The sequence below is a fragment of the Solenopsis invicta genome, chromosome 2 (genome assembly GCF_016802725.1).
Source record: "Solenopsis invicta isolate M01_SB chromosome 2, UNIL_Sinv_3.0, whole genome shotgun sequence".
Taxonomy (NCBI): domain Eukaryota; kingdom Metazoa; phylum Arthropoda; class Insecta; order Hymenoptera; family Formicidae; genus Solenopsis; species Solenopsis invicta.
In genome coordinates this window covers 14,109,772-14,135,306 of record NC_052665.1, presented here as the reverse complement: position 1 = coordinate 14,135,306, position 25,535 = coordinate 14,109,772, and the positions used below count along the sequence as shown (strand labels likewise).

Genomic DNA, 25,535 nt, shown 5'->3' with positions numbered 1-25,535 from the left:
CGATCAGGCCACCGTTTTATCCATTAGATATTTTATATACAGTACCTAGCACTTGCGAGGTTTTTCAGTACAGAGGTAAACCCGAAACTGGAGAAAGAAAATTTGTTTGCCCAAAAATATTTTTTAATAATAAAACAGAGCGGGACTGTTATATAGTTGAGCTATATTTTATTAAAACTATAAATCTTATAAATCTTTACACAACTATATAGCAGATTAATTACAATCATTTTAGCAGATTGTTTATTTGGTTTAATAATTGATAATTAAACACTTAAAGATTCTTAATATATTTAATAAATAAAAAACAATTTGTCAAAGTGGCTCAAGTGTATTCCACGTACGAGGAGTAAGTTGAGCCACGAAGACAACAATCTAATAAGATTATTTATTATTAAGAAAACAAAAGAATAATGTGTACTAATAAATTCTTTAATAAATATCGTTTGTATTGCTTTATAATATAAAAATTTAATATAAAATATATAATTCAATTCATGAAATTTGATAAATTTATTCGAACGAACTTGAAATCCATTTCTTCCAGAGAGAAACATTTTACATAATTAAAAAAAAATTCTAAAGATTGTGTTTTTATAAGCCATTTATCATCTTTCGATGCATCCTAAAAAATAAAACAAAAAAAAAACACAGACGATAGCACCATGATCATTTTGACAAAAATTAAAGGTCGAGTTAACAGCGACGGTGTCGAGTGTACCGAGCTACCGAGCTCTCCCGTTAATTTCAACATATTGAGGATATCCTAGAGGATGGAAAAAGGCAGGTCTGCGTTTGATAGCTCGTAGGATCCGCAAGATCTTCGAGTGCCTCCTCGACGCGATAGCGGGAGCAGAAAATCGCGCTGAAGTGGTAACGGTCGGGCTAATGGCTCGGAGACGATATTTTGTTAAACAAGGAAACCTTTTATCCCTCCTACTGTGCTTCTCTGAAAAAGACGCCAGGGACGCCGTCTCTTCCAATAGAACTATCACTGTCGTTCTATCATCGAATTCATTGTATTAGCCGCAAACAGAATGTTTATAAAAATATTCTAAACTTTTACTGACACTTTACAATGTATCTTCGAAGAATTATATATATTAGCTGCAAACAGAATATTTATAAAAAGTATTTCAAGCCTTTACTACAATGTATTTTCGAAGAATTATATATATATATATTAGAAAAAAAAAAATTTCTAAACTTCTTTGTTAATTTTGATAAATCGTCGTTAACTTTAGTTTGCAATATATGTTTACAAGTAATATATTTGTTATAATATTTCTACATAATTTTTTTTTTTGTTTACTTTGTTATAATGAAATTTCAAGTTTGCTTTCTTAACAGCAAAACTTCGCGTGACGCGACCGCGAGAGCGCTTTTCCCTTTCTCAATTCCACGCTGAAAGCGGCCCTGCACCGTTACTTCGGTTGTCTTGTCACCAGAAAAAGGACGAAAGAAACCGAAGTGTGAACCGCCGACCGCCATGACAAGGTGTCACCTGCGGTTTCTCACGGTTCGCCCACGCATATCTCGCCATTCTCGCGGATTCCTTCGATCCGCCCTATCTCTCACTCGAATCTTTTCATACTTTCGCTCCCTTGCCGCCGTGAGTCGATAAGTGTGACGTTGGCTAGCAACACTCGATGAAGCGCTTGACATTCTTCTTGCTGATAAGTTTAGCTTCATCCAGTTTCTAATTAGTTAAAAAAATTATCACGTTGATTTCTTTTTATTTTTCTAGTTAAAATAAATTCTACAGATAAAATATAAATTTGAGAATAATTATGTTAATTTATGTCCAACCCCTGAAGAATGACTATTATAATCTATTATTTCGATAATCATAATTATTAAATAATATAATATGCCTTTAGAATAAAATATCAAACTTTGGAAAAAATTTTATTTTATCTTGAAAATAAAGATAAGTCTTATACACACAATCATAGATTCCAACTTTTTTTTTGGAGTTTTTGTCTTCGAGACGAATATAATGCTTTTTTGAATATATTTTGATGTCTTCAATTTTAACACGCTTTATAATTATATATATTTTAAAAAATAATATAAAAATTAATTAAAACATATAATATCTTGGTTTTCTAAATCAATGTCTGTAACGCTATATGCAAGTGTATATGCAATTATGTATCGCTCTATTTTTTATAAAAATAATTAAATAATACTTTTTAAAATAGTCATATTAAAATAAAATTAAAAAAAAAATAAAAAAATAAAAAAATGGTTCCGGCCGGGATCGAACTGGCGACCTTCTGCGTGTAAAGCAGACGTGATAACCGCTACACCACGGAACCTGATGGCTACTGTCTTCTTAAATAAGACTAAACTATTTATTATGTAACTAAATGTACTGAAAAGTCAATATACATCAATAATAAAATAATTAATTAATAATTAATAACATAATTGTATAATGCAAAGATAAGCAAAAATTCATATATATATTAACAATTAATTAAACGTAGAAATAATCGAAGCAAATTAAAATGTATGATCTGTATATGTATATACATATATATATTTTTTTATTAATTTTTTTTAGAATAATTTGAACTCAATTAATTTTAATAATTAATATTGCAATGTATAATAGACGTTTAAAATTTAAAATATAATATTAATCAGTTAATTAAAAATTACAAACAACTAAAAAATATATGTGTGAGAGTGAAGGACAGTAAGGTAATTGGAATAAAATTAACACGTTGTTTTATTTATACACATATTAAACGTATTATTCATATAAATTATCATGTCTATAAAAACGTCGGTTTGTATTGTACAGAAAATATATTAAAACGTGTTACATAAAAAATCAGAATGCTATAAATCGCAAGATAATCTCTAAATTTCTGAATTAAATGTAAATCGAACTTTGCATTAAATTGCATCTCTCGTGAACGTAATTATGTATCATCACTAGTTTACAGCCAAAAATTGATTTGAACCAAACAGTTTCTGTTTCTTACAGATTTTGGGATGATAACATGCACTGTTAAAAATAATATTACGTAGCAAAATTTAATATAATATAATAAAAACAAATTTCAAGCAGGTACATTGAAAACACTTAATGTCAAAAGTACACTAAATTTCATGCACATATTTTTCAGCTCTAGATACATTAAATTTAATGTACTTATGTAACTCAAAAATACATAAAATTTTATGACATTTTTAGCAATGTGGCTAGACAACAAGATATCAAAATAAAAATAAACTTTTTAGGCAATGAACAATGTGCTAATAATTTTTTATTAGAATAATTTCAAGATAATTTCTTTTACAAAAATTTTCAAATATTGTAAAAAAAGTTTTTACACTTAATTATTTCGGAAGTCTTACATACTGAAGAAAATTAACTATTGTTTTCAGCATCTAAAATTTTATAAGAAACTATCTTATCTAGTTCAAAAGAATTTAAAAAATATTTTTTTTTGTAAACTAGTGTTATAATCTTGCAAAAATTAACAATCACGAGAGATTAGTATGATAAGTTTACTCGCCTATTTGAAGCAAATCGGGCCAACTTTGAAGCCGAAGGCTTGTTGCGGCAATCCGTAATCCACCGGATAAAAATCAACCAGCGGCAGCTGCTGCAACTTCCTGGTGCGAATTAAGAACACGGTTTCCTCCTTGCCACTTCGACTCTTGCAATCGTCCGTGATAAGTTGAGGCCTGATACCGTTGTATGAGAATTCGTCGTCGTTATCGCCACGTAATCGCAGCGAGAGACTATAACTGCGATTCTCGCTGTCGTACCAGGCGATGCTGTTCGTGCACGTGTATGTAAAGTTCTGATAAGCTTCTTGACTAAGCAAACGCAAGAAGTTCATCTGCACCACTCCGACCGTCTCGTAACTTATCTGGAAAACATGATCAATTTTCTCTGATAAAATTCATAACTCAAGACTATAATTTTATTTATTTATTGAAGAATTGTTTACATGAACTGATAATATTGCACAAGAAGAGTTCCAAACATAATTTCATTTAACAATTAACAATGATAATAATAATAATAACAACTGCAAAGAAAACGTAAGCATAATTAATCGTATTGAAAGGAATTAATGATTTCATCGATCTTACTCTGAATCCTCCGCGTAAATGCGAGTACCAGTCAGTTTTATTGTCTTCTTTCCTCCATGGTATGTTCGGCATATGACTACTGTGAATATCTGGAAAGATGCAGGTCTCTCCCATGTTTGTGATGTTGCAAAAGACGCTGATAGCGTCATCAGGCATACCTAGGTTTGGATCGATCCAGTACCAACCTATTTGGTAAAGTGTAATAAAATTTTTTATTTTTAGTGAAATTATAATACTGAGCAGGTGTTTTTATTCTACAGCATAAAAAATAGGTCATGTACTTAAAATTACAGTAAAAGAATCAAATTTTACATATTTTTAAATAAGTTTGTGTATAGATAAACAAAAACTCAACAAAATTTATGATACTTATTGAAAGTATTTAAATATGTTAACAATAAGAACTTTCTTACAAAAAGTTATCGATATTATTTCGTTTTCGAGATATATTAGAGTTTACTTAAAATTTGATATGAAAATCTGATATGTGATTGAAAAATATAACTTAAAAGAAAGAATGATTTTACCATCCTTAAAATCGGGATGCCCATAAAACAAATCTTTGCAGGTCCTCGCCGGATTGTCTCTGGTACCAAATGGCTTACGCATTAGACGCAATTCGTGTTGTATATTGGAAAAAGCCTTGTTTACATCTGCGAGCTTCTTGTCAAATATCATATCCTCTTCATCGCTAATTCAAGAAAATAAATCTTTGTTCAATTTTAAAATTTAAATCCGCTAAAAAAAGACTTATGATTTAATTGTAAATTTTATAAAAATGACAATTTTGTTTATATATGTATATGTGCAAATTACTTTTTTCTAGATCGAATCATAGAAAAATTCTTACACATCTTCGCTGTCACGCTTTCTTCTGGCCGATTGATCACGGAATATCATCGGCGGTATTATCCCGTCGAAATCGAACTGTCCCACTGACATGCCAGGCGGTCCTGGTGGGCCTGGTGGACCCGATGGCCCTGGTTCACCTCGCATCCCGTCATTCCCGGCATTTCCTTTTGGTCCGGACGGCCCCGGCGGTCCAGGTAGTCCAATAAATCCTTGTTCTCCTCTGAGTCCAACATTGCCTGGACGTCCAAGATTTCCTTTGGGCCCTTCCGTTCCAGGCAGTCCACGATCACCTTTCTCTCCCCGCTTTCCCTGTTCGCCTTTAATTCCAACGAGTCCCGGTTCACCTCGATGTCCCTTAATGCTTCTGCGACCTTTGTCACCTTTCTGGCCTTTTGTACCAATTGGTCCGATAATTCCAGGAGCGCCAACAGCTCCCGGTATGCCTATGAGACCGTTTTCTCCGGCCGCGCCTGGGAAACCTCTTTCTCCTGGCAAGCCAGGCAAACCGGGAGGACCCTGAGGTCCGATTGGTCCTCCAAGACCTGGCGGTCCAGGGAGACCGATATCTCCTTTCTCTCCTGGCAAACCTGTATTACCTTGCTGACCCGCCGGCCCTTCCAAACCCTAGAAATTAATAATACTTAAATTTTTTAAATGTATTATTTATTTAAAAAGTATCATTTCTTATATATATATATATATATATAATTAAAATTTTAAATATGTTTATTTGATTATTGTTATTTGTAAAAAATAAACATCTTTTTTTAAATAAATTAAAATTTTTATTTAACAGGAAAACATTCTTATTTTGAGAATGTTTTTATTTATGAAAGAAATATTAAAATAAGATTGCATAGCATTAAATACAGTTATATTCTTGAAACAGAACTTGTATTTTTTTGCTTATATACAATTATTGTTAAATAGAATGTATTAATTTTAATTTGAGACAAATGTTTTTTCTATATACCGGTTTTCCAGGTGGACCCGGTAATCCTTCCTTGCCAGGTAGTCCAGCTTCACCTGGTACACCAGGATCGCCTGCTCGTCCTTCCTCACCTTCCTTTCCAAGTTCGCCTTTTGCACCAATGAGACCAGGTTCTCCGGGTGGACCAGGAAGGCCGGGTAATCCAGCATCACCTTTTGGTCCCTCGGGACCAGTTAATCCTCGTAATCCAGGAAGTCCAAGAAGTCCCATTTTACCTTCCTCTCCTTTTGTTCCAGGTGGACCTCTTTCTCCCTTAAGTACATTATAGTAAACAAATAAATAAGAATAAATAATTATATCAGGAAGGCCGTCCACAATTTATGTAACGTGAAAATTGTAATTAACAAAAAATAAATCCTTTATGAAAAATGTTTTAGATAAAAGTTGTGTAATTTTGTGAGAGGAGTAAAATAACGTAGCATGTTTAATTTTAAAAAATTATTTTAGGATTATATCAAGTTCAACTTTCTTTCTTAAATGGCAAGTCTTACTTTTATTTTACTTTCTTCTTACTTTCTTTTTACGTAAATCACTCTGTATATCATTATAACAAAATTTATAGAATAATATACAATTTATCTTACTTGTATGCCTTCTACTCCTGGCTTTCCGAGAGGTCCTGGTGTTCCACTATCTCCTTTTTCGCCTTGACGACCCTCTGGACCCGGCGGACCTTCTGCACCTTTAATGCCCTTTGATCCTCTCGGACCTCGTTCTCCCGGAATTCCTGGTGGTCCTATAGGACCAATCACTCCAGGATCTCCGACTTCGCCTTTATCACCGGGTTGACCTGGTAAACCATTCGGTCCTACAGGTCCAGCTGCTCCAGGTGCTCCGACAGGACCGACCTCGCCTTTCGATCCACGTTGTCCGATCTCTCCTGGTGGCCCTTTTTCTCCAGGAGGACCTGCTGCACCAAATTCACCACGTGGTCCTTGTATACCTGGCGGACCCGGAGGACCCTGTATATTATATTAGCATAATTAAAATAACTATTTACTGCTTAAAATTATTTTTTAATCGAATAAAGAGATATTTTGCTCTAAAGAGTGAAAAAGCTTGCCTATTTAAAAAAAATTTTTTAAAGAAAACTGTAAAGTATTCTAGACTAGAATATTTTCTTAATTAAACGTACTATGTCTCCCTGAGATCCTTTAAAACCTTTTTCGCCTGGTGGACCTATGTTTCCTTTATCGCCGTCTTCGCCCGGGAAACCAACTGGTCCGGGTGGACCGGGTACACCCCGTGATCCTGGCAGACCATCGCGACCTACAGATCCAGCTGGTCCAGGATCGCCCTATTAAATAAAACATTTTTTTGATATATTTGTATGTTGTTATATTTACATTGGTATGTTGTTATATTTTTATTTGTCACTAAACTATACGTTTGATTTTTACATTAAATTAATAATTATACAATTTTGATTCTTCAAACGTCGAAGCGTTTGTAGCAAATCACCCATCCTACTTTTTACTCTTGTGATTATAAATATCACGTGTCTAGAAAATATTAGAGACATCAAAGAATCTTGAATAAAAACAGAATTTGAATTACATAATTGTTTCTATTTTATGTAATTACTTTTTCGCCTCTGATTCCAGGGTTACCCTTATCTCCTTTGTGCCCTTGCTTTCCTTCTGGTCCTGGTGGTCCATCTTTGCCGGGCTCACCTTGAACACCCTTATCACCAGGCGGTCCTTGCAGTCCGACAGGTCCCATCTCACCTTTTAAGCCAGGCAATCCCTAGAATTTACAACTAAGATTAAATATAATTTTCATTAAATAATTTTGTAAATTATTAAATATTTAAATTTAAAAAGTTATAATTAAATATTAAAAAATAAGTCTATATCTCACAAATTTTATTCTGAATGTAACTAACCGGTAGACCGCTAAGACCTCTTTCACCTGGAAATCCTGGTAATCCGCCAGGACCTGGCATTCCTTTAAGTCCCATCAAACCGGCTGGACCTGGTGGGCCTTCCTTTCCTTGTTCACCCGGAAGACCAATCTCACCCGGAGCTCCCGGATTGCCAGGTGGTCCAGATTCGCCTGGTTGACCAGTTTCTCCAGGTGGTCCTGAAGGACCGATAACACCGGGAATTCCTGAAGGTCCGGGAGGCCCTGATTCGCCAGTTGGACCACGCTCACCAGGTGGACCCGGTATACCATCTTTTCCATCAAGACCCGGTAAACCAGATGGTCCAGGGAACCCACGTGGACCTTCAACACCGGGAGGCCCTACCTCGCCTGATGATCCAGCGGGTCCTGGTTGACCAGTGTCGCCCTTTGGTCCTGGTAGTCCTTCCGCACCTCTTCTACCACGTGTTCCTCTGAATCCCTATATAATATTATAAATGGTTTGAATATTATAGATTTATTTAATAAAATCATTTGATAATATTTCTTTTAAACTTTTATATATTTTACATTAATCAATTAATCAATAAAATAATTTTAATTGCATTAATTTACATGTGCAAAATTTTTGACTGTCAACGTTATACGTTTGCAATAAAAATTTACCCGTGGGCCTGGTACACCACGTTCTCCTTGTAATCCACTGTTTCCCTAAAATAAAAAGAAAATATAATTTATATTTTGGTAAAAATAAAGATAAAGGGAACAATGGCTTTAGCCTTAAGTATAAATTTAAAGCATAAATTTAAAGATGAATAACTTTTTAATCAAGAATAAGTGGTGTTTAAAATCTTTTAAATATTAGATTTATGATTTCAATATACGTGTTAAAGTTAAAGTCATTAAAGATGTTTTCCTTCATTTTTTATATTTTTTATAAAGAATATTAAAATCAGTATTAAACATTTCTCACATATTCATCGACTTACTCTTTCTCCTTTATCGCCGCTTGGTCCTTGAACTCCCAGTTGCCCTTTATCCCCTTTTTCTCCAGGATTTCCAGGATAGCCAGGATATCCTGGTATACCCATCTTTCCCTTTTCTCCAAGCAAGCCAGCAAGTCCAGTTTCACCACGAGGACCTTCAAAACCTTTCGGCCCTTCCAAACCTTCGAGGCCAGGAATTCCCTGCGGTCCTGTTACTCCGGGTTCTCCTTTCGCTCCAGGGTCGCCCTTCTCGCCTTCCATACCTCTTTCACCCTTTTCACCGCGGTCACCCGATGGACCACGTTGCCCCTCATCACCCTTTACACCTCGAACACCCGGAAATCCTATTGATCCCTGTGAGCCCGGTGGACCTTGCTCGCCCTTCATTCCTGGCGTTCCAGGATTGCCCGGAAGTCCAGGAGAACCGTCAGCACCCGGAAGGCCGGGAATTCCGGGTTTTCCTTGTGGACCCTTTTAATAAAATATACAGAGTGAGACATTTAAATTAAAATGCTTGAAAAAAAAGCATTTTAGAAAAAAATTTTCCAGACGAGATTTATTCTAAAAGGAGACAAATAATAGAAAAATCGATTTTTTTCATCATATTGAGAAAATGCAGCCATAATCGTAATACATGCAATCGCGAAAATATTATAAAAATAAATCATATTTACAACTTACAACTAAACCAATTGGCCCTGGTGGTCCTTGAGGCCCAGGTTGTCCTATTGAACCTGCAGGTCCTGGTTGACCCGGTGCACCAGGTGGACCGAGTGGACCAGCGTTGCCTTTAACACCGGGTGGTCCTTCACTGCCGGGAATACCGGGATTACCCGGTAATCCAGGAAAACCTCTTGGTCCAATAAATCCTCTCGGGCCCTATATAAATAAATATGAAATAAATTTCATTTTTCGTTTTTCAAAATTTATTTACAAAACTTATTTTTAAATCATATTGCAACATATATTTTTAACATATCATTGTTTTTAAATAGAATATTTTAAAATCATAAATAAATAAATAAGTTTACTTGAAAACATCATTATTACACAATATTCTTTTACAGATATAAAATTATAATGAAACTTTTACCAATTCACCAGGTAGACCTGGTAAACCTGGAGGGCCATCTTCACCCTGCGTCCCTTCGTGGCCCGGCAAACCTAATTCTCCGGGTGCGCCCGAGGGACCTCGTTCACCTTTATCACCCGGCAGACCTGGTAATCCTATTGGTCCTTGCTCGCCTTTCATCCCCGGCGGTCCACTGAGACCGCGTTCGCCATCTCTACCGGGACGACCTCTTCTACCCTCCCTGCCAGGATTTCCGGGACTTCCTGAAGAATTTTTTTTGTTTTAGTTTTTGTGTTAGATGGAATTTCAAAAATTATAAAACATTCATAACTTGTCCTGTACCTCGGTCTCCTCTAAGTCCAGGTTCGCCAATTTCTCCGGGTTCTCCTTTCTGACCCTGAGACCCAGGCGGTCCATCTGGACCCGGAACGCCCGTAAGGCCCATTGGACCTTCCACACCTCTCATCGCAAGCATGTGCTGCGATATCATCTGCCGTAACATTTCCGCCTGAGAGTCCGGTCCCTTGTCGTTACCTTGTTGATTCAACGACGGTATCACGAAGATGTTACCTGGTGGACCGGATACACCTGGTAATCCATCCAATCCATCACGACCAACTTCGCCTTTTTCGCCTGGAGGACCAGGCACTCCTGGCGGTCCGGGAAATCCGCGAGGTCCAGGTGGACCTCGTATATTTTCATATCCTTCCTTATAAGGATTGTTTGTCGGTTCTCCGTAAAGGAAATTCTGATAAGACAATTCCGCGTTGTACAAAATCGTCGTCGTTTCTACTTCGTATGATGTCTGAAATAATTGAGCATTAATGTCTACGAGACTAAGATTCTATCATCAATCTTATAAATACGTATGCCTGTAATAATAATACATTATAATTTTAGATAATAAAATCTTTAATTTAGCTTTATCGAGCTATCTCTATTTTTAACACTGTGCATAAATTATTAATAATAGTTTAAACCTTTGCAACATCGTGTATCTTGTTCATTAAGTCTTGTAAAATGTTAATTTACTCTATTTATTATTTAATTTTATTCATTCTTACGGAATTCTCTGTTAATTTAAGTATATTTCTCTTGTCATGAAACAAATAATCCCCGTTATCTTCTTTATCCGAATCCACCTTTTTCTCTTTGTAATTATTTTCATTGAAAGATGAATTATAATTTAATCTATCCCTTGATTGATGTTTGCAGTCTGGCGCAAACACCGTACAAATTTCGTAAGCAGCGTCTGGATTTAGAGCAATCTTCAGCATTTCGAGACTTCCCTAAATAGACATAAAACAATCTTGTTTTAAAATTCTGTAATGGTAAGTTGAACTTATCTAATTGAAGATTTTACTCTCTTCAGAAAGGAAGCCATATGAATTCTCTATCAATTTATTTAATTTTTCTCATTTTACATTACTATCATTCCACACTTTCCGCTTACCAAATATAAATCGCCCTTAAGTTGCTGTCCAATCATAATGATGCCGCCGATTGTTTTCTCTAAATTCCTTCGCAGCCTTCTTGTGATCTGTTTATCGCAATCAAGAATAATAGTAACGGCGTCACCCTTAATGCTAACTCCCAATCGATGCCATCGCCCGTCGGAAACATCGACGCCAAAGGAAATTGATTTATTTCTATCGTCCGGATTTGTGCTATAGAAAAGTTTAATGTCGCGACCCAGCGAAAGAATCATTTGTTCCTCGCCGTTATCACCGTAAATAGTGAAAAGCACTGATGTGGAATAATCTACAAATTAATTAAACAACAACTCCGGTTTATTAAATAAAAATGATTATCTTTTCGCAGTTTTCTGTCGCGTTAAAATTTGACAGCTGTTTAAGTAACTTTAAGATTAGAAAATATTGCTGTCACGGTTAATTTTGCAAAATTATTGAATTGATAAAAATTTGTCACGTAGAATCTTTAAATGTCAGAAATTGCTTGAAAAATTTTCAAATTATTTTACCTTATTTTTTATAAAAAAAACTTTGATTTTTTGTTGAGTTAACAATATCACTATAAACCCTTTAATAAAAGCATATATTGTAAATAATTAAAAACATTACAAATAGTCATTTATTACTTTTGAATGTTGATTCATCAACTTTTGGTTTTGCAACAACCAAAATAGAGAAATCCTGTGGTATGCCAGTTGGAAATAATGTATTGGTAGAAGTCATCAGGATTGCAGCCTCCATAATATCGTATGCGATCGTATCATCTCTACAACGACTTTCCGTTTTTTGCACTCCGAAAAGTGGCTTTTGCATCCCTATGGCTTCAATTAGATCAGTCACGTTCTTCGCTGAAATATAAAGAAAATTGCGGCTAAACTAAAAACAGCATCGAAGCAGCGTAACGCCGATGAAAGATGGCAGTTATTGAAAAAGAAGGAAATAGAGAAAGAAACGAGAATGATGAAAGAAAGAAAGAGAAAGAATCTAGCTGTACCTTTTCTTCAAATTTTAAAACGCTAACTATTGTCTTTCTGAATGTAAGACAAATCGTATCTACTTTTCTTTTTTAGCACAGTAATTTCGAGTAACTGCCACGAAGCTAAAAATGGGAACGGATACAATAGGCAGAATGAACAACTAGAAACCCAGTAACCCGTGAACCCGCAAGTCATAGCTCAAATCGTTTGAACGAACGGACCAATTCAAGAAGACGTCGCTTGATTGTAGCATGCAATTTTGCATGCGACATACACCAATCTTAATTAGGGCAATAGAGACCAGTTAGAAACGTCTAGCAACGATAAGATCATACTATTCAGAGAAAAACGAGCTTTCTTTCCAATTTCTTTCCTTTAAATATAGCAACTACAATTCAGTAACAGAATTCTATGAGTTATGCATAAGAACACAAGAAAATATTCTTTACTTGAAAAATTTATTAAAATAAATTGTTGTTCGATTTATTTAATTTATTATTTAACACGCAAAAATTTATTCTAATTACTATTGTGAAATAAAAGTCATATATTACATATTTATATTTTGCCCAAACATTTATTTATAGAATTTTTTTCTTTATCCTAAAAATTTTTACACGTATCATTTGATATTAGTAATCGATAATAAATAATTTATATAAATAAAACTTTGTTAATGTATCTCAAAAACGAAATAAATTTCAATATATTTAAAAACTTTTCTTCTTATTTTGGGAATTTTTCTATAGAAACTTGAAATCATATACATTTTGAATAATTTTATTTCAATTATTTTTAACTACATTAAAATAAGGCTTATATAAAATAAAACAAAATAAGATAACAACATTTAAAAGCAAACTTTTAAACGCGACTCGAGATTTCTACCGTTGAAAAACGTCCAAAAATTTATCATTTCGCAGCAGAATTCGACACGCACAGTTGTCAAATATCATCATTTTAACCCTCAGCTGACACACTAGCTACATTGGATTCGATATTTTGCCACATATGGGTGTACGTCACCCGACCATTTTCAATCGCGTAAATTTAAACAAGTTTTTCTTTAATCGATACGCCAGAAGGTCAAGAAAAAGACTACATAGATGCGAAAATCGAAAAGTTGAATATATTCGAAATATTTAGAAAAGAAGAAGCGAACGATTTATGAATGCCAAGCATTTTTGTAAAACATCTCGGGTGTACAACATCCAGTGTGTCAATTGAAGGTTAAAATCCAAATTCATAGATGTTTCTCAAATCTTAAATCTCAAATCTGTTTTTGTCTTGCTTATTACGTTATCATACGCGAGAGAAAGAGATTTGAGATCTGAGAAACGTCTATGAATTCGGACATAAGATCTTCAAAATTTACCTGTATCCTGCAACGCAGCATCCGCTGCATTTCGCTGCAAATCGGATGCGATGAGCACCAGCAAAAATAGCGAACGCGCGAGGAGCATGATCCACATGGATCGCAGCGTTCTCCATCCTCTTTCGTGATCCAGTGGCCGCATGATATCCTCTCGCGTCGTTAAAACATACTTTCGTCAATTTCCTGGTACACCTCGTGCGTGCACCCCACGTGTTCGTAGGCTTAGAATCACCAAAGATACGATACTTAGCCCGCGATTACAAATTCTTCGTGACGATGTCTGACCGTTTTCCGGTCAACGGAATCATCAGCTCGCTTTCTTTCTTCTTCTCTACTTAATTACTCCCTTTACTCTTTTTCACTATTTTTTTTTATTTCTCTTTCCTCAACACTCAACATCCCTCAGCCTTCAAATTAATATAACACATTAACGAACATAATCGAATGTGTACTTTCTCTTCTTTTATCCTTATTCGAACTGCGTTCCTAGTTTTCCCTACGATGCATTCATGCAACTGTAGTCTAGATGATTCTTGTGCGGTCCGTACATGTGCTTTTTAGTGATGGTTCCACGTCTCTCTTATTAACACTGATTCGTATAAGACATGGCATACAGACCGCAGGGTGCAGTGTCATTGGGTTAGTCCCTCCTTCCCTTTACAACTATGATATAATCAAGAGCATCACTGAATTGCAAAAATAAATTAGAAGAAAGTGATAAAAATTTATTTCATAAAATTACAGATTTGTAAAAATTTGATTTGATAATTTTTGAACAGCTTTTTCTTTATTTTCTTTTTCCAATTTGAATTTGTGTAAACAGCTAAAATGGATCATTTCATTTAATCTTGCTTAATAGATCTTACATTGCTTTTTTAAAGCAAGACTTGAATCAATAGAATATTTTATTATATTGCATTTTATTTACAAAGGAGAAGAAATAAAGAAAATTATATGCACGAAAATTATTCTTACGAAAAATATATAAACTGGTTCTAATGTATGTTGAAAATACAAAAATAAGAAAAAATTTAAACTCTTCAAACTATAATACTTTACGAACATAAAACTAAAAACTTAACTTTAAACGTATTTTGTTTTAGTTCTTTATTTTAAAATTTTAATAAACGTATTAAATTGTATGATTGTTTAGAAAGAGCACCCTATATAGCGGAAAGCATGGTGGTCAGTGACCGAAGCACTAGTTATTATGAACTGACATTTCTTATCCCCATTGATTGCGTCTGTGCGTATTCTGTGCGTATTCATGATTAACATCTCGATATCTTTCCGTTTCTTGAAAGCATCCTAAAAGTTTAACATGAAAACTTTATTTATCTTAATTAACAATAGCAATTTAATTTATATCAGAAATTCATTTTTAATGTAAATTCTTTTTAACAAAATTTTTAATATAAAGATATCGTTTAGATGTATTATGTAATGGATTTAATCATGAATTCTTGAAATTTCTTGAAAACATTTTTTTTAATAATTTTTATTTGTATATTATGCTTTTATTTTATGATTTTTTATTATAATATTATACGTTAAAATATTAGAAGACATGGTTGATAAATTGTTAATGTTGATAATTACCGTTACTATTATTTATAATCGATAAATTGCGTACGATCTTACCGACTATCGAAAGTTACCCAAATTTCTTGTTAGAGAAATGTAGGGTTATTGTACGCATTGGGTAATTGTACGCTTAGGGCCACTTGCACCAACGCCGATTAACTTAATCGCTGATTAGTCTATCGGAATTGACCAATCGTATTTGTCGTTAAGTAAAAACGACAAATGCGATTGGTCAATTCCGATAGACTAATCAGCGATTAAGTTAATCGACGTTGGTGAAAGTGGCCCTTATTTAGTGGTTTGGCATCTTCCCGATGGGGTACCCCCACTACAGGATTTTAGCACAGACTTGAACCATTTTTATAGACAGAATCGCAAAATGAATGTGATTTTAGTTTATATTCCGACCAGAATAAATGTGCGTTGTTAGTGCGCCGGAAATTTTAATATTATAAGAAAAAGGCCGGCATGACACCTCTCAGGTTCCTCTCTGTGCATGGTAGAAAGTATCTTTCTACCATGCTCTTATGTAAATTTTGTAGACAGCGATTGTGACGTTCTACGCTGCACCACCATAGGGAAAATGGAACTACTAATCATTATCTGTCGGTAATATAATTGATAAGTCTCGCATGGTACATACTGGTTCATCATTTCCGGAATACTTCGTTTTCGCCTTTCACAAAGTGACCGCTGATAGGTTAAGTTGCACTGTATATGAATGTGCTCGGATTATTTGGATATACTTAGATATATCAGTTTGGATATATTCAGATATATTTCAATATATTTCTGAAGTGTTCAGGTTTCGTCCAGAAAGGAAAAGAAGTAGCTTAGAGGCCTACCCGTACAACCTATTGATAAGGTAAGTGAATTTTATTATATAACCTAAAAAAAAAAAATCAAACAAATAACGATTGAGTTACGTTTAATAATGACTATTTAGAAATATGAGAACTTGTTGCGTCTCTGGATGTTCTTCGGGGAACAAAGCTCCACGTCATGAGTTTCCAAAGAATGCCGAACGGCGAAAAAAATGGTTTGAGAACCTGCATATGGAACCATTAGAAAACGAAAATGAAATAAAAAAGTTGAGAGTATGCTATAGACATTTTTGTGACAATGATTATAGCGGATCTCAAACAAAAAGAGTATTATTGCATTTTGCTGTCCCATCTGTAAATGTTCCATTTGTAAATGTGTCGCAACATAAATCAGAATTAGCTGAAAATATAGATTGCAGTGAATATATAGCACAACATAAACAACAAGAACAAGAAGTATTAAACAAACAAAGCTATATAATTTCACAAGAAAAACATGAAGAATTGGACACAAAACGCGAAACACAGTTACAACAAATGCAAGAATTATTAACACAGCAACAAGAAATATTAACACAGCAACAAGAAATGTTATCACAGCAACAAGAAATATTAACACAACAACAAGAAATGTTAACACAGCAACAAGAAGTATTAACACAGCAACAAGAAATATTAACACAGCAACAAGAAGTATTAACACAGCAACAAGAAAGAATCTTAAATATTGAAGAAACATTGAAAGTTTACGCTAAAACGCGACCCAATCTTGAAAAAGTTACTCGACAAATCTTATTAAGTCCTAAAGCTAGAAAGTTGTACGATAAAATTGTTAAAATGAAGAAAACTAAAAAACAGCAAAAGAGACGTTATGAGGCCACAAAACAAAACAAGTCACAAACAATACAACTACGTACAACTAATTATAAAGAAAATGTCGATGCAACAACACTTGGATGATGATCTTGGAATAAGAGAATAAAGTCATTGCGTGCTTAACATCTGACGCTCAGGTTTGTATAAAAATAAAAATTATATTTCTATAATACGGTTAAGAAACTAAAAAAGGTTATTGAAATTATCTACATAAATTGTATTTTTTAATTATAATTAATTAATTATAATTTTCTAAACTTACATATTCTAATAATTTCTTTGTAGTTGAATGGAGAATTATATTGGTTCATAAGTAAGAAGGATAATTTGGACGTAGGAGATTTTACTGTTTTACTAAAGAATACCGTTAACCATACAACCTATATTCAAAGAACTCTTTCTATTCAACATAATAAAAATAAGTCTGAAAGAGAATTATTGTACATATGCAATTTCTTGTATGGCCGTCAAAGTAAGTTAACCTCGTAATTAAAATACTTAAAAAATACAGTACATACAATAACGATTAATTTTACTTTTTCAGTGTATTTCGGGAGAAAACATCACGAAAATTAGTGTCATTCTTCAGATAATTTTCTTTATAATCTTTATGCAGAAATACAACGTCCTGATTCCGAGCAACTGGGTATGCAATTAACAAAAACATTGTAACTTAATTTATTGCTTATTTCTTATTAATTTATTGCTAATTAAATTTATTGCTTTATTTATATTTCGATATATTTAGCCTATAATGTATGATTATTTAAGTTTATATAACACAACTTGTATTTACTTATTGCTTATGTAAATACATTTTATATTTTATATTTATGTAAAATAAAATATGACAATTTTATCTCTACCAGTGTTTCCTTCATAATGATTCCTCTTTTCTCTAATTATTATTATTTTTTTTATCAACAGAATATTACCGACAGATAAGCCTATCGCACATGAAATGCATAACAGAGCATAATCATAACATAAGATCGATGGGCCAATGAACCCATCCAGCATAAAGTCGCTATATTGATTTACATAACATTTTTTTCATTGGTCCAGTGGCATACAGTATGTTATGCTTATGTGATGTTATGTATTTCATGGATATTATAAGCTTAGAACATATAGACATGGGCTGTGTTCCGTTTTTACTGACAGTACTGAAAATTTATAGTTCACGTCACATATATTATACATTTTCAGTATTGGCAGTCAATATCGGAACACAGCCAGAAGCAGAATAGCAGACTAAAATGTGTCCGGAGGAAGTGAGAAAAAAGTCATAGTTACCTTTCTCTTGTGAGTAACTGCTCGAAAATGCGCATGCGCGCCAATTTGATGCATATAAGCATCTGTAGATGTAGATATATGTAGATACTTTTGTCTTTTTTACCACATAAAATGCAATATAAGCCCATTGTTTAACTTTTGACAGTTCGCGAAAGAGTACGTTTAACAATTTTGGAACCTTAAAGAATCTTAATCTATTTTCATGGATAAAACCAAGCAAACGTAAGCCATTGCACACATGTGCGCTGTTGAGCAGTTAATCACAAGAGAGAGAGAGAACTATGATTTTTTTTCTCACTTCCTCTGGACATATTTTTCTTTCGAGAACAATAAGCATTTTCTTTCCATGCCTATATGTTCTAAGGTTATAGGTTATATTGCTTAGTACTACTAAGCAATGGTGGGGGTACCCCCATTACATGATTTTAGCACAGATTTGAACCATTTTTATCGACAGTGTCGCAAAATGGATGTGATTTTAGTTAACATTTCGGCCAGAATGGATGTGTGTCGTTAATGCGCTGGGAATTTTAGCGTTATAAGAAAAAGGCCTGCATGGCCGCTCTCAGGTTCTTCTCTGCCTGAAGTAAACACGTGGAGTCGAAGAAAACATGGAGTGCTTCTTTTCTTTAAAAACAGAATGAACATTTAGCCAATGAGTGAATAAACGCAGAGAAATAAATAACAATGGGTAAAAAGAAAGTAAAGGCTTATGTAAAGAAGAAGTATACGCCGGAAAATAAAATAATCGAGGAGCTACAGTCTAAGTATAACGCTGTAAATATATACAATTTCAATAACTGCATGTGTCATACGATATAAAGGAACATGAAACTAATTACAATGCGAAATTACAGATAGATGTTACAAAAACGATAAAATTCAATGACCTGCCCCTATCGAGAATTACCTTGAAGGGTTTAGTGGAAAATGATTATGTTGAGATGACGGATATTCAGAGACAGAGCATCGGTTTAGCCTTACAGGGCAACGACATCTTGGGAGCTGCGAAAACTGGCAGTGGCAAGACCCTGGCTTTTCTTATTCCAGTACAAATCATAAGAACTTATATTACTAGCCGCTTACAATACATGTGATTGATAAATCATTGCTTTAGGTATTGGAAATTTTATACTGCAAACAATGGACGAGACTAGATGGTCTAGGCGCGTTAATTATTACACCAACGAGAGAACTGGCGTATCAGATATATGAAACGTTGCGTAAGGTGGGTCAGTATCATGATATTTCAGCAGGCTTGATTATAGGAGGAAAGGATTTGAAATTTGAGAAGAAACGCATGGACCAGTGCAATGTAGTTATATGTACGCCAGGACGTTTGCTTCATCATATGGATGAAAATCCGTTATTCAATTGTACAAATATGCAGGTAATTGTTAAATAACTTTTTATGCTATTGAAGAAAGAAAAGTTAGTAAAAATACAATTATTTTTGCAGATATTAGTATTAGATGAAGCTGATCGTTGTTTAGACATGGGTTTCGAAAAAACCATGAATTCCATTATTGAAAATTTACCAGCTAAAAGGCAGACTTTACTTTTTTCAGCGACTCAGACAAAGTATGTATAATTGAAAGCTACTTGTTTAAAATTAGAATTTTATTTTGTAATATTATTTCACTTTGAGTATACCTTACATTTTTATTAGATCTGTAAAAGATCTGGCGAGGTTGAGTCTTAAAGATCCCTTATATGTGTCTGTGCACGAACATTCTACGTACACCACACCAGAAGGCCTGCAACAGAGCTATGTTATATGTTCCTTGGAAGATAAAATGGCGATGCTGTGGTCCTTTATTAGAAATCATACAAAGCAGAAGATTATTGTGTTTTTTTCTAGTTGTAAACAAGTAATTATTTTATTTTTATATATCAGTGATTTAGACTGATATAATTTGTCTGTCAAAAATATATTTTAGGTGAAATATGTATATGAAGCATTTTGTCGATTGCGGCCAGGAATCAGTTTATTAGCTCTTTACGGTACTCTTCATCAGCTGAAAAGAATGAGCATTTATGAGTCATTTTGCAAAAAGCAGTACGCCGTTTTATTTGCGACTGATATTGCTGCTCGTGGATTAGGTAACTAGATCTTGCTCCGCAAAGTATTGGAATATTTATTTAAATTTCTGTAAAAAGTTTTTCGTATTGAAAACAAACTTTTTTTAGTTTTATTTTATAATTTTAATAATTATAACAATTGTAATTTTATAGATTTTCCTGCTGTAAATTGGGTGATCCAAATGGATTGCCCGGAAGACGTCAATGCCTACATACATAGAGCAGGCAGAACCGCCAGGTTCAAAAGTGGTGGCGAATCTCTACTAGTTTTGTTACCATCTGAAGAACCGATAATCGAGAGACTTAAGCAACGTAAAATTCCAATAAATATGATAAAGTAAGGTCTTTTTTTAACATAAGTAAATTTTGATGTAATGTTACATATTTATTAACATATTTATGTTATATTCAGGATCAATCCAAACAAGCTACAGTCACCTTATCGTAAGCTCGAAGCTTTATTAGCGCGAGATGTGGCATTGAAAGAAACAGCTCAAAGAGCTTTTGTATCATATATCAAATCAGTTTTTCTAATGAAGGATAAAGAAATTTTTAATGTACATGCTTTAAATACAGACACATATGCCAAGTAAGGACGAAAAATTATTCATTTTCAAACATGAATCACTTATATATATATATATATATATATATATATATATATATATATATATATATATATATATATATATATTGAATATTTCTTTATAATAAAAATTTTTTGTAGCTCGTTAGGTTTAGCCATACCTCCGAGAATTCGATTTTTACAAAGAATGCAGAAGAAAATGTCGAATAATAATGTTGAGAAAGAAATGGAAAAAATTGAAAAAGAAGTGGATCAAATTTCTACTAATTCGGCAGATAGTGAGCAAGAAGATAGCGAAAACAACTCTGATAAAAACGATATACCTGATAAAAATAAAAATAATGAAAAAAGATTAGCTAAAGAGAAAGCTGCTGCTCTTAACTTTGGTAAGAAAAGCAGAGTTACTTTTATATTAAATTATAAATTCTTTACTATTTATAAAAAGAACATATTTAACTATATGTAATTATGATTTTTTTTAGATGATAGTGATGAGGAAGATATATTAACTATAAAAAGAAAAAATATAGATATCGATGATATTCCAGTGGTAGAGAATGAAGATAAGACTTTGAACAAAAAGAAATCTGTTACAAAGGTCGCATTGGCCAAAAAGATTCTCAAGAAGAAAATTGTGCCAAATAAGAAAACCTTATTTGATGATGAGGGACAAGTAAGAATTATATTATGCATCTCAATATAAACTATACTTATTTATATAATCTTACATAATTGTATCAAAAACTAGAAGATTGTATTTATCTAAATTAGTTGTTCTCGCGTTTTCCTCTTATTCGATTGTTTATCCTTTTTTCTACTAACTCAAAAATAACTTGTGTTCCAGGAAGTAGTCGATTCTGCTAAAACGAAAATGTCAGAACTAGCACGGCAGTACGAGAATGAAATCGATTCTGGTATTAATATCGAAATAGCCAAGCAAGTCTTGCGCGAGGAGGATCAGTTTGATAAACAAAGATTCAGAGAAAAGATTAAAGAAAAACATAGAGAGGAAAAGAGGAAATTAAAGGCTGCTAAGAAGGCAGAGAGAAATGAAGAAGAGGCCGAAGATGTAGGTGATGATCACGATAGTGGAAGTGAAGCTAGCGAAGGTCCAGATCTTTCATGGTTACCTGATCCAGACAAGATATATGGCAAGCAACAAGATGGAGACAAAGAAATGTCGTCTGCCAATGAGTCTGAAGAAGATGAAGAATTCGAAGAAGAGGAAGAAAGCATACTTCACAAGTAAAAAAATCATAATTTATATCTATAAATCATAAAAAACTGGAGTACTGAATTAAAAAATTTAACTATTTTTGTTATAGGCCATTTAAGAGAAAATTGGCGACGCAAGAGGAGTACAAAGGGACCAAGAAAAAACGAAAGATATCGGATATCGACTATCTACAAGCCGACGAGGAGTTAGCATTGCAACTATTACAGAATTAGCACAAAGTACATCTTTAGAGAAATGTAAATTTATACATTTTATTTATGAACGCGGTGGTATGTACACTTTACAATGTAACGAGGTACCTTAACAGTAAAGTGTAATTTTACATTATGTGTCATAGTTTTAATTCAACTAGATAAAATTGTACTAAGGCGGCATACGAACATTTTGTTAACTTAACAAGTCGTGATCGTATTTTTCTTACGCACACAAATATCGGTGAGTATTCTTTTAATGGTAAGGTGTAACAAGTATTTTACATTTCATACAAGTTACTCTCACAGTGATAATATTTGGTAAATTCATCTATAGGAACTGCCACTACTTACAATATACAGTAAATATTTTACAAATTCCAATTATTAGTCCAGTTGAACAAGTCATTAAAATATATTACAGAGCATATTCGTGATCTATCGCAAGCCAAAATTTATCCATTTTAAAACAATGATTTTATAAAGAAGAAATATTTTGCAATTTCGGCCAATAGACGAAATCTCGTTATCGCATATTGTCGGAACGGTTCCTTATTTCGCAATTGCCTTAACTAGCTTATGGTATATTTATCCTTTACGTTATCTCACTAGAAATCACACAAGATTCTTGGTATATGTACTTAGTACTCGCCACATTCCACGGACAGCTGTGCTACAAGAGATTTCGGCTAGATCAATAATAATTCAGTCTTAAGCGGTTGCGATTTTGATGTGTTTAAGAATATTGTCGACGACATCTCTGCTCGTCGCGGTGCCGCCGAGGTCACGAGTGTGTATTCCTTGATTAAGCGTCTTGTTAATCGCGTTTTGGATAAGGGTGGCGTGATGCTTATGACCTAGATGACGCAACATGTCAGCCGCGGCGTTCAACATCGCGATCGGATTCGCGATGTTCTTGCCGGCGATGCTGGTGCCGGTGTTACGAGTACCCGGCTCGAAGATCGTGTAATGGCCGCCGTAATTTTTACCGGCTAATAAACCAGCGCCGCCCAACAAACCACACACCACGTTCGACACAATGGCGCCGTACAAATTGGTCGTTAACACGACGTCGAACTGATGCGGATTCGATACGAGCTGCATGCAACAGTTGTCGATAATCATATCGTTATGGATAATATCCGGGTAATCCTTGGCGACCCGCCGCGAGATTTCCAAGAAGAGTCCATCCGAAAGCTTCATGATGTTTGCTTTGTGGACCGTCGTGACCTTCTTGCGGCCGTTCCTCTTGGCATACTCGAATGCATAACGAGCGACGCGTTCCGAGTTGAAGTTTGTAATGACTTTCATGCTCTCAATAACGCCGTAGACACTCTCATGCTCCAGCATGGAGTACTCACCCTCGGTGTTCTGCCTCACGATGACGATATCGATGTTCTTTTGACGCGAGTTCACGCCTGGATAAGAAACACAGTGCAAAACATTCACGTAGAGATCCAGCTCGTTTCGCAACGCGACATTTCGAGAGAGGACGCCAGCTTCTGTGCTATGCGTTTCTATGTTGCCCTTCAAGGCAACTCCATTCCTGCGTATCGACGTAATTGCGTAATCTAGATCGACGTTGTCATCAGCATTGGGATCGATCTCGACGTCTTCAAAGTCCACAGGTACGCCAGCGTACTTGAAAACCTGAAGCAAATAAATCGTGATGCTCTAAACGTCTCTTGCTCCAATATTAGTTCTACATATATTAACGAGAAAGCTTGCACCTGCTCATCTCCGTTTATTATTCTATAATTATTTCTATACCTTCTATCAAGTTTTATCTAACTGTTCTTTCTAATTGCATTTCTTGCATGATTCATCTTTACTCCAACTTTCTTTTTCCATTGGAGAAAAAAAAGAGAAAAGATAAACTGTGCAAGAAGATTTTAAACTTCTTACATATTATTAAAAAGAATCACGATGTGCACGCACCTCTTTTACATAACCCATCAACTCAGGTCCAATGCCAGCTCCGGGCAGCATGGTAACCGTATGCCTGCCACCGTAATGAGCCTTCGGTATGGGCATCACCTTTCTGATAGTAGGAGTTTTGTGCTGGATATCGAAGCCAGACAACGAGGCGCATCGGTGGCTCTGATATATCACGGCCTTGGGTTTCAGGTACTTTAACACTGAGCGGGCAGCCATCTCGCCGTATTGTTTCGCTGTAAACATAATAATGCAAGTTAATCTCTCAATCGTTGGCAAGTCTCGAAAATCGCTCGACGTGTATTATTATTCGACATACGTACTGTTATTCTTGCGAGTGCTATTTTAATGACACCCTCGACGCACCCGAGAGACCTTGCCAAACACCACGCTAGATTCGCCACACTCGCTGTACGATGATTGCACGCGGATGGAGGGGAGCGTCTATTTGACCACGTTGCAATTGATCACAGCCATTCACAACGGTCGCTGCTTTGAATTTTTCCATTGAAACAGCCAGTTAAAAAGTTTTACATTAAATTAGCCAATTGGGGTCTTGGTTGAGTATCAGTCCCAGAATGTTAAATAATTAGAGAAGCTCTAACTGGGTCTAGAATGCTGATTAATTAACAGCAGCTACCAATCAAAATCGGGAGTGTTGGACTCACAGCTGATCCTCCGGGCAAACTGGAATTCCAGTTCATCTATTTTTTTTTTTTTACAAGCGAACAGCTGCTCCGAATGGCGCTCATGGGAGTCATGATAACGATAGCGCTTTTCTGATTATTTTAAACTCTGATCAGTCTTACTTATTCATGATGTTATTTCATCTACTACGACAAATTTCTTTAATTAAGTTATACTTATTAGCTACAAGATAAAGAAATTTCCAGAAAATCAAGAAAGCTAAAGTTTTGCTCCGAAATTAACTACCAATACTGAAAATCTAGATCGAGTATACGTAACGTAAATTATTATATCAAAAATCAACATTAACTTCAATTAATATATCGGTCGGGTAAATTTATTTTTACCTGCATTATTATCAACTGCAAAATTAAAAAATGATCATCCTTAATCAAATATTTTTAATTATTGTAATTAAAAAATAAATTAAGAATTAAGTATTTTAGATATAATAAATATTTTAAATATATTTATAATTTACACAGATAAATTATAATTTGCAGAAAATGGACAAGAAAAGTGAAACAATA

The 25,535-nt window shown here is 34.3% G+C and overlaps 4 protein-coding genes and 1 non-coding gene across 5 annotated transcripts; 2 read left to right on the top strand and 3 right to left on the bottom strand.

The window, feature by feature from the left end:
* Window positions 1-2,248: 2,248 nt before the first annotated feature.
* Trnav-uac lies at window positions 2,249-2,321 on the bottom strand. Its single transcript has one exon. It is a non-coding gene; the product is annotated as a tRNA-Val (tRNA).
* A 414-nt stretch (window positions 2,322-2,735) lies between these two features.
* On the bottom strand, window positions 2,736-14,384 carry LOC105197532 (collagen alpha-1(XI) chain). The gene is made up of 18 exons (XM_026131104.2): window positions 13,708-14,384; window positions 11,982-12,203; window positions 11,337-11,644; window positions 10,948-11,172; window positions 10,226-10,688; window positions 9,905-10,146; window positions 9,493-9,690; window positions 8,815-9,282; window positions 8,492-8,536; window positions 7,848-8,306; window positions 7,547-7,708; window positions 7,098-7,259; window positions 6,547-6,924; window positions 5,945-6,214; window positions 4,970-5,595; window positions 4,647-4,810; window positions 4,120-4,304; window positions 2,736-3,893 (listed from the first exon to the last, which is right to left on the bottom strand). Exons 1-18 carry the CDS (start codon window positions 13,847-13,849, stop codon window positions 3,534-3,536), a joined length of 5,079 nt encoding a protein of 1,692 aa, XP_025986889.1. The 5' UTR covers window positions 13,850-14,384; the 3' UTR covers window positions 2,736-3,533.
* Window positions 14,385-15,818: 1,434 nt separating this feature from the next.
* LOC105203001 lies at window positions 15,819-17,856 on the top strand. The gene is made up of 4 exons (XM_026131106.2): window positions 15,819-16,156; window positions 16,238-17,128; window positions 17,277-17,463; window positions 17,536-17,856. The coding sequence occupies exons 1-2, from the start codon at window positions 15,924-15,926 to the stop codon at window positions 17,073-17,075; spliced, it is 1,071 nt and encodes a 356-aa protein (XP_025986891.2). The 5' UTR covers window positions 15,819-15,923; the 3' UTR covers window positions 17,076-17,128; window positions 17,277-17,463; window positions 17,536-17,856.
* A 587-nt stretch (window positions 17,857-18,443) lies between these two features.
* Window positions 18,444-22,519, top strand: LOC105203000 (probable ATP-dependent RNA helicase DDX10). Its single transcript, XM_039446273.1, has 12 exons — window positions 18,444-19,064; window positions 19,145-19,336; window positions 19,405-19,677; window positions 19,747-19,868; window positions 19,957-20,158; window positions 20,228-20,390; window positions 20,523-20,706; window positions 20,782-20,958; window positions 21,097-21,341; window positions 21,438-21,628; window positions 21,800-22,200; window positions 22,281-22,519. Exons 1-12 carry the CDS (start codon window positions 18,975-18,977, stop codon window positions 22,402-22,404), a joined length of 2,364 nt encoding a protein of 787 aa, XP_039302207.1. The 5' UTR covers window positions 18,444-18,974; the 3' UTR covers window positions 22,405-22,519.
* Window positions 22,430-24,897, bottom strand: LOC105197396 (isocitrate dehydrogenase [NAD] subunit gamma, mitochondrial). The gene is made up of 3 exons (XM_011163716.3): window positions 24,642-24,897; window positions 24,322-24,554; window positions 22,430-24,033 (listed from the first exon to the last, which is right to left on the bottom strand). The coding sequence occupies exons 2-3, from the start codon at window positions 24,535-24,537 to the stop codon at window positions 23,095-23,097; spliced, it is 1,155 nt and encodes a 384-aa protein (XP_011162018.1). The 5' UTR covers window positions 24,538-24,554; window positions 24,642-24,897; the 3' UTR covers window positions 22,430-23,094.
* Between the last annotated feature and the right edge of the window lie 638 nt (window positions 24,898-25,535).

Bases quoted from the DNA above. Each gene is read 5' to 3' on its own strand.
- LOC105203001 (XM_026131106.2), top strand. From the start codon at position 15,924: ATGGTACATACTGGTTCATCATTTCCGGAATACTTCGTTTTCGCCTTT. The intron at 16,157-16,237 runs GTAAGTGAATTT...ATGACTATTTAG, and splicing joins CCGTACAACCTATTGATAAG to AAATATGAGAACTTGTTGCG.
- LOC105203000 (XM_039446273.1), top strand. From the start codon at position 18,975: ATGGGTAAAAAGAAAGTAAAGGCTTATGTAAAGAAGAAGTATACGCCG. The intron at 19,869-19,956 runs GTATGTATAATT...CATTTTTATTAG, and splicing joins TTTTCAGCGACTCAGACAAA to ATCTGTAAAAGATCTGGCGA. The intron at 21,342-21,437 runs GTAAGAAAAGCA...GATTTTTTTTAG, and splicing joins AGCTGCTGCTCTTAACTTTG to ATGATAGTGATGAGGAAGAT.
- LOC105197532 (XM_026131104.2), bottom strand. From the start codon at position 13,849: ATGCGGCCACTGGATCACGAAAGAGGATGGAGAACGCTGCGATCCATG. The intron at 11,173-11,336 runs GTAAGCGGAAAG...ATGTCTATTTAG, and splicing joins TTAAGGGCGATTTATATTTG to GGAAGTCTCGAAATGCTGAA. The intron at 6,925-7,097 runs GTACGTTTAATT...TATAATATACAG, and splicing joins AAGGATCTCAGGGAGACATA to GGTCCTCCGGGTCCGCCAGG.
- LOC105197396 (XM_011163716.3), bottom strand. From the start codon at position 24,537: ATGGCTGCCCGCTCAGTGTTAAAGTACCTGAAACCCAAGGCCGTGATA. The intron at 24,034-24,321 runs GTGCGTGCACAT...TATTTGCTTCAG, and splicing joins TGATGGGTTATGTAAAAGAG to GTTTTCAAGTACGCTGGCGT.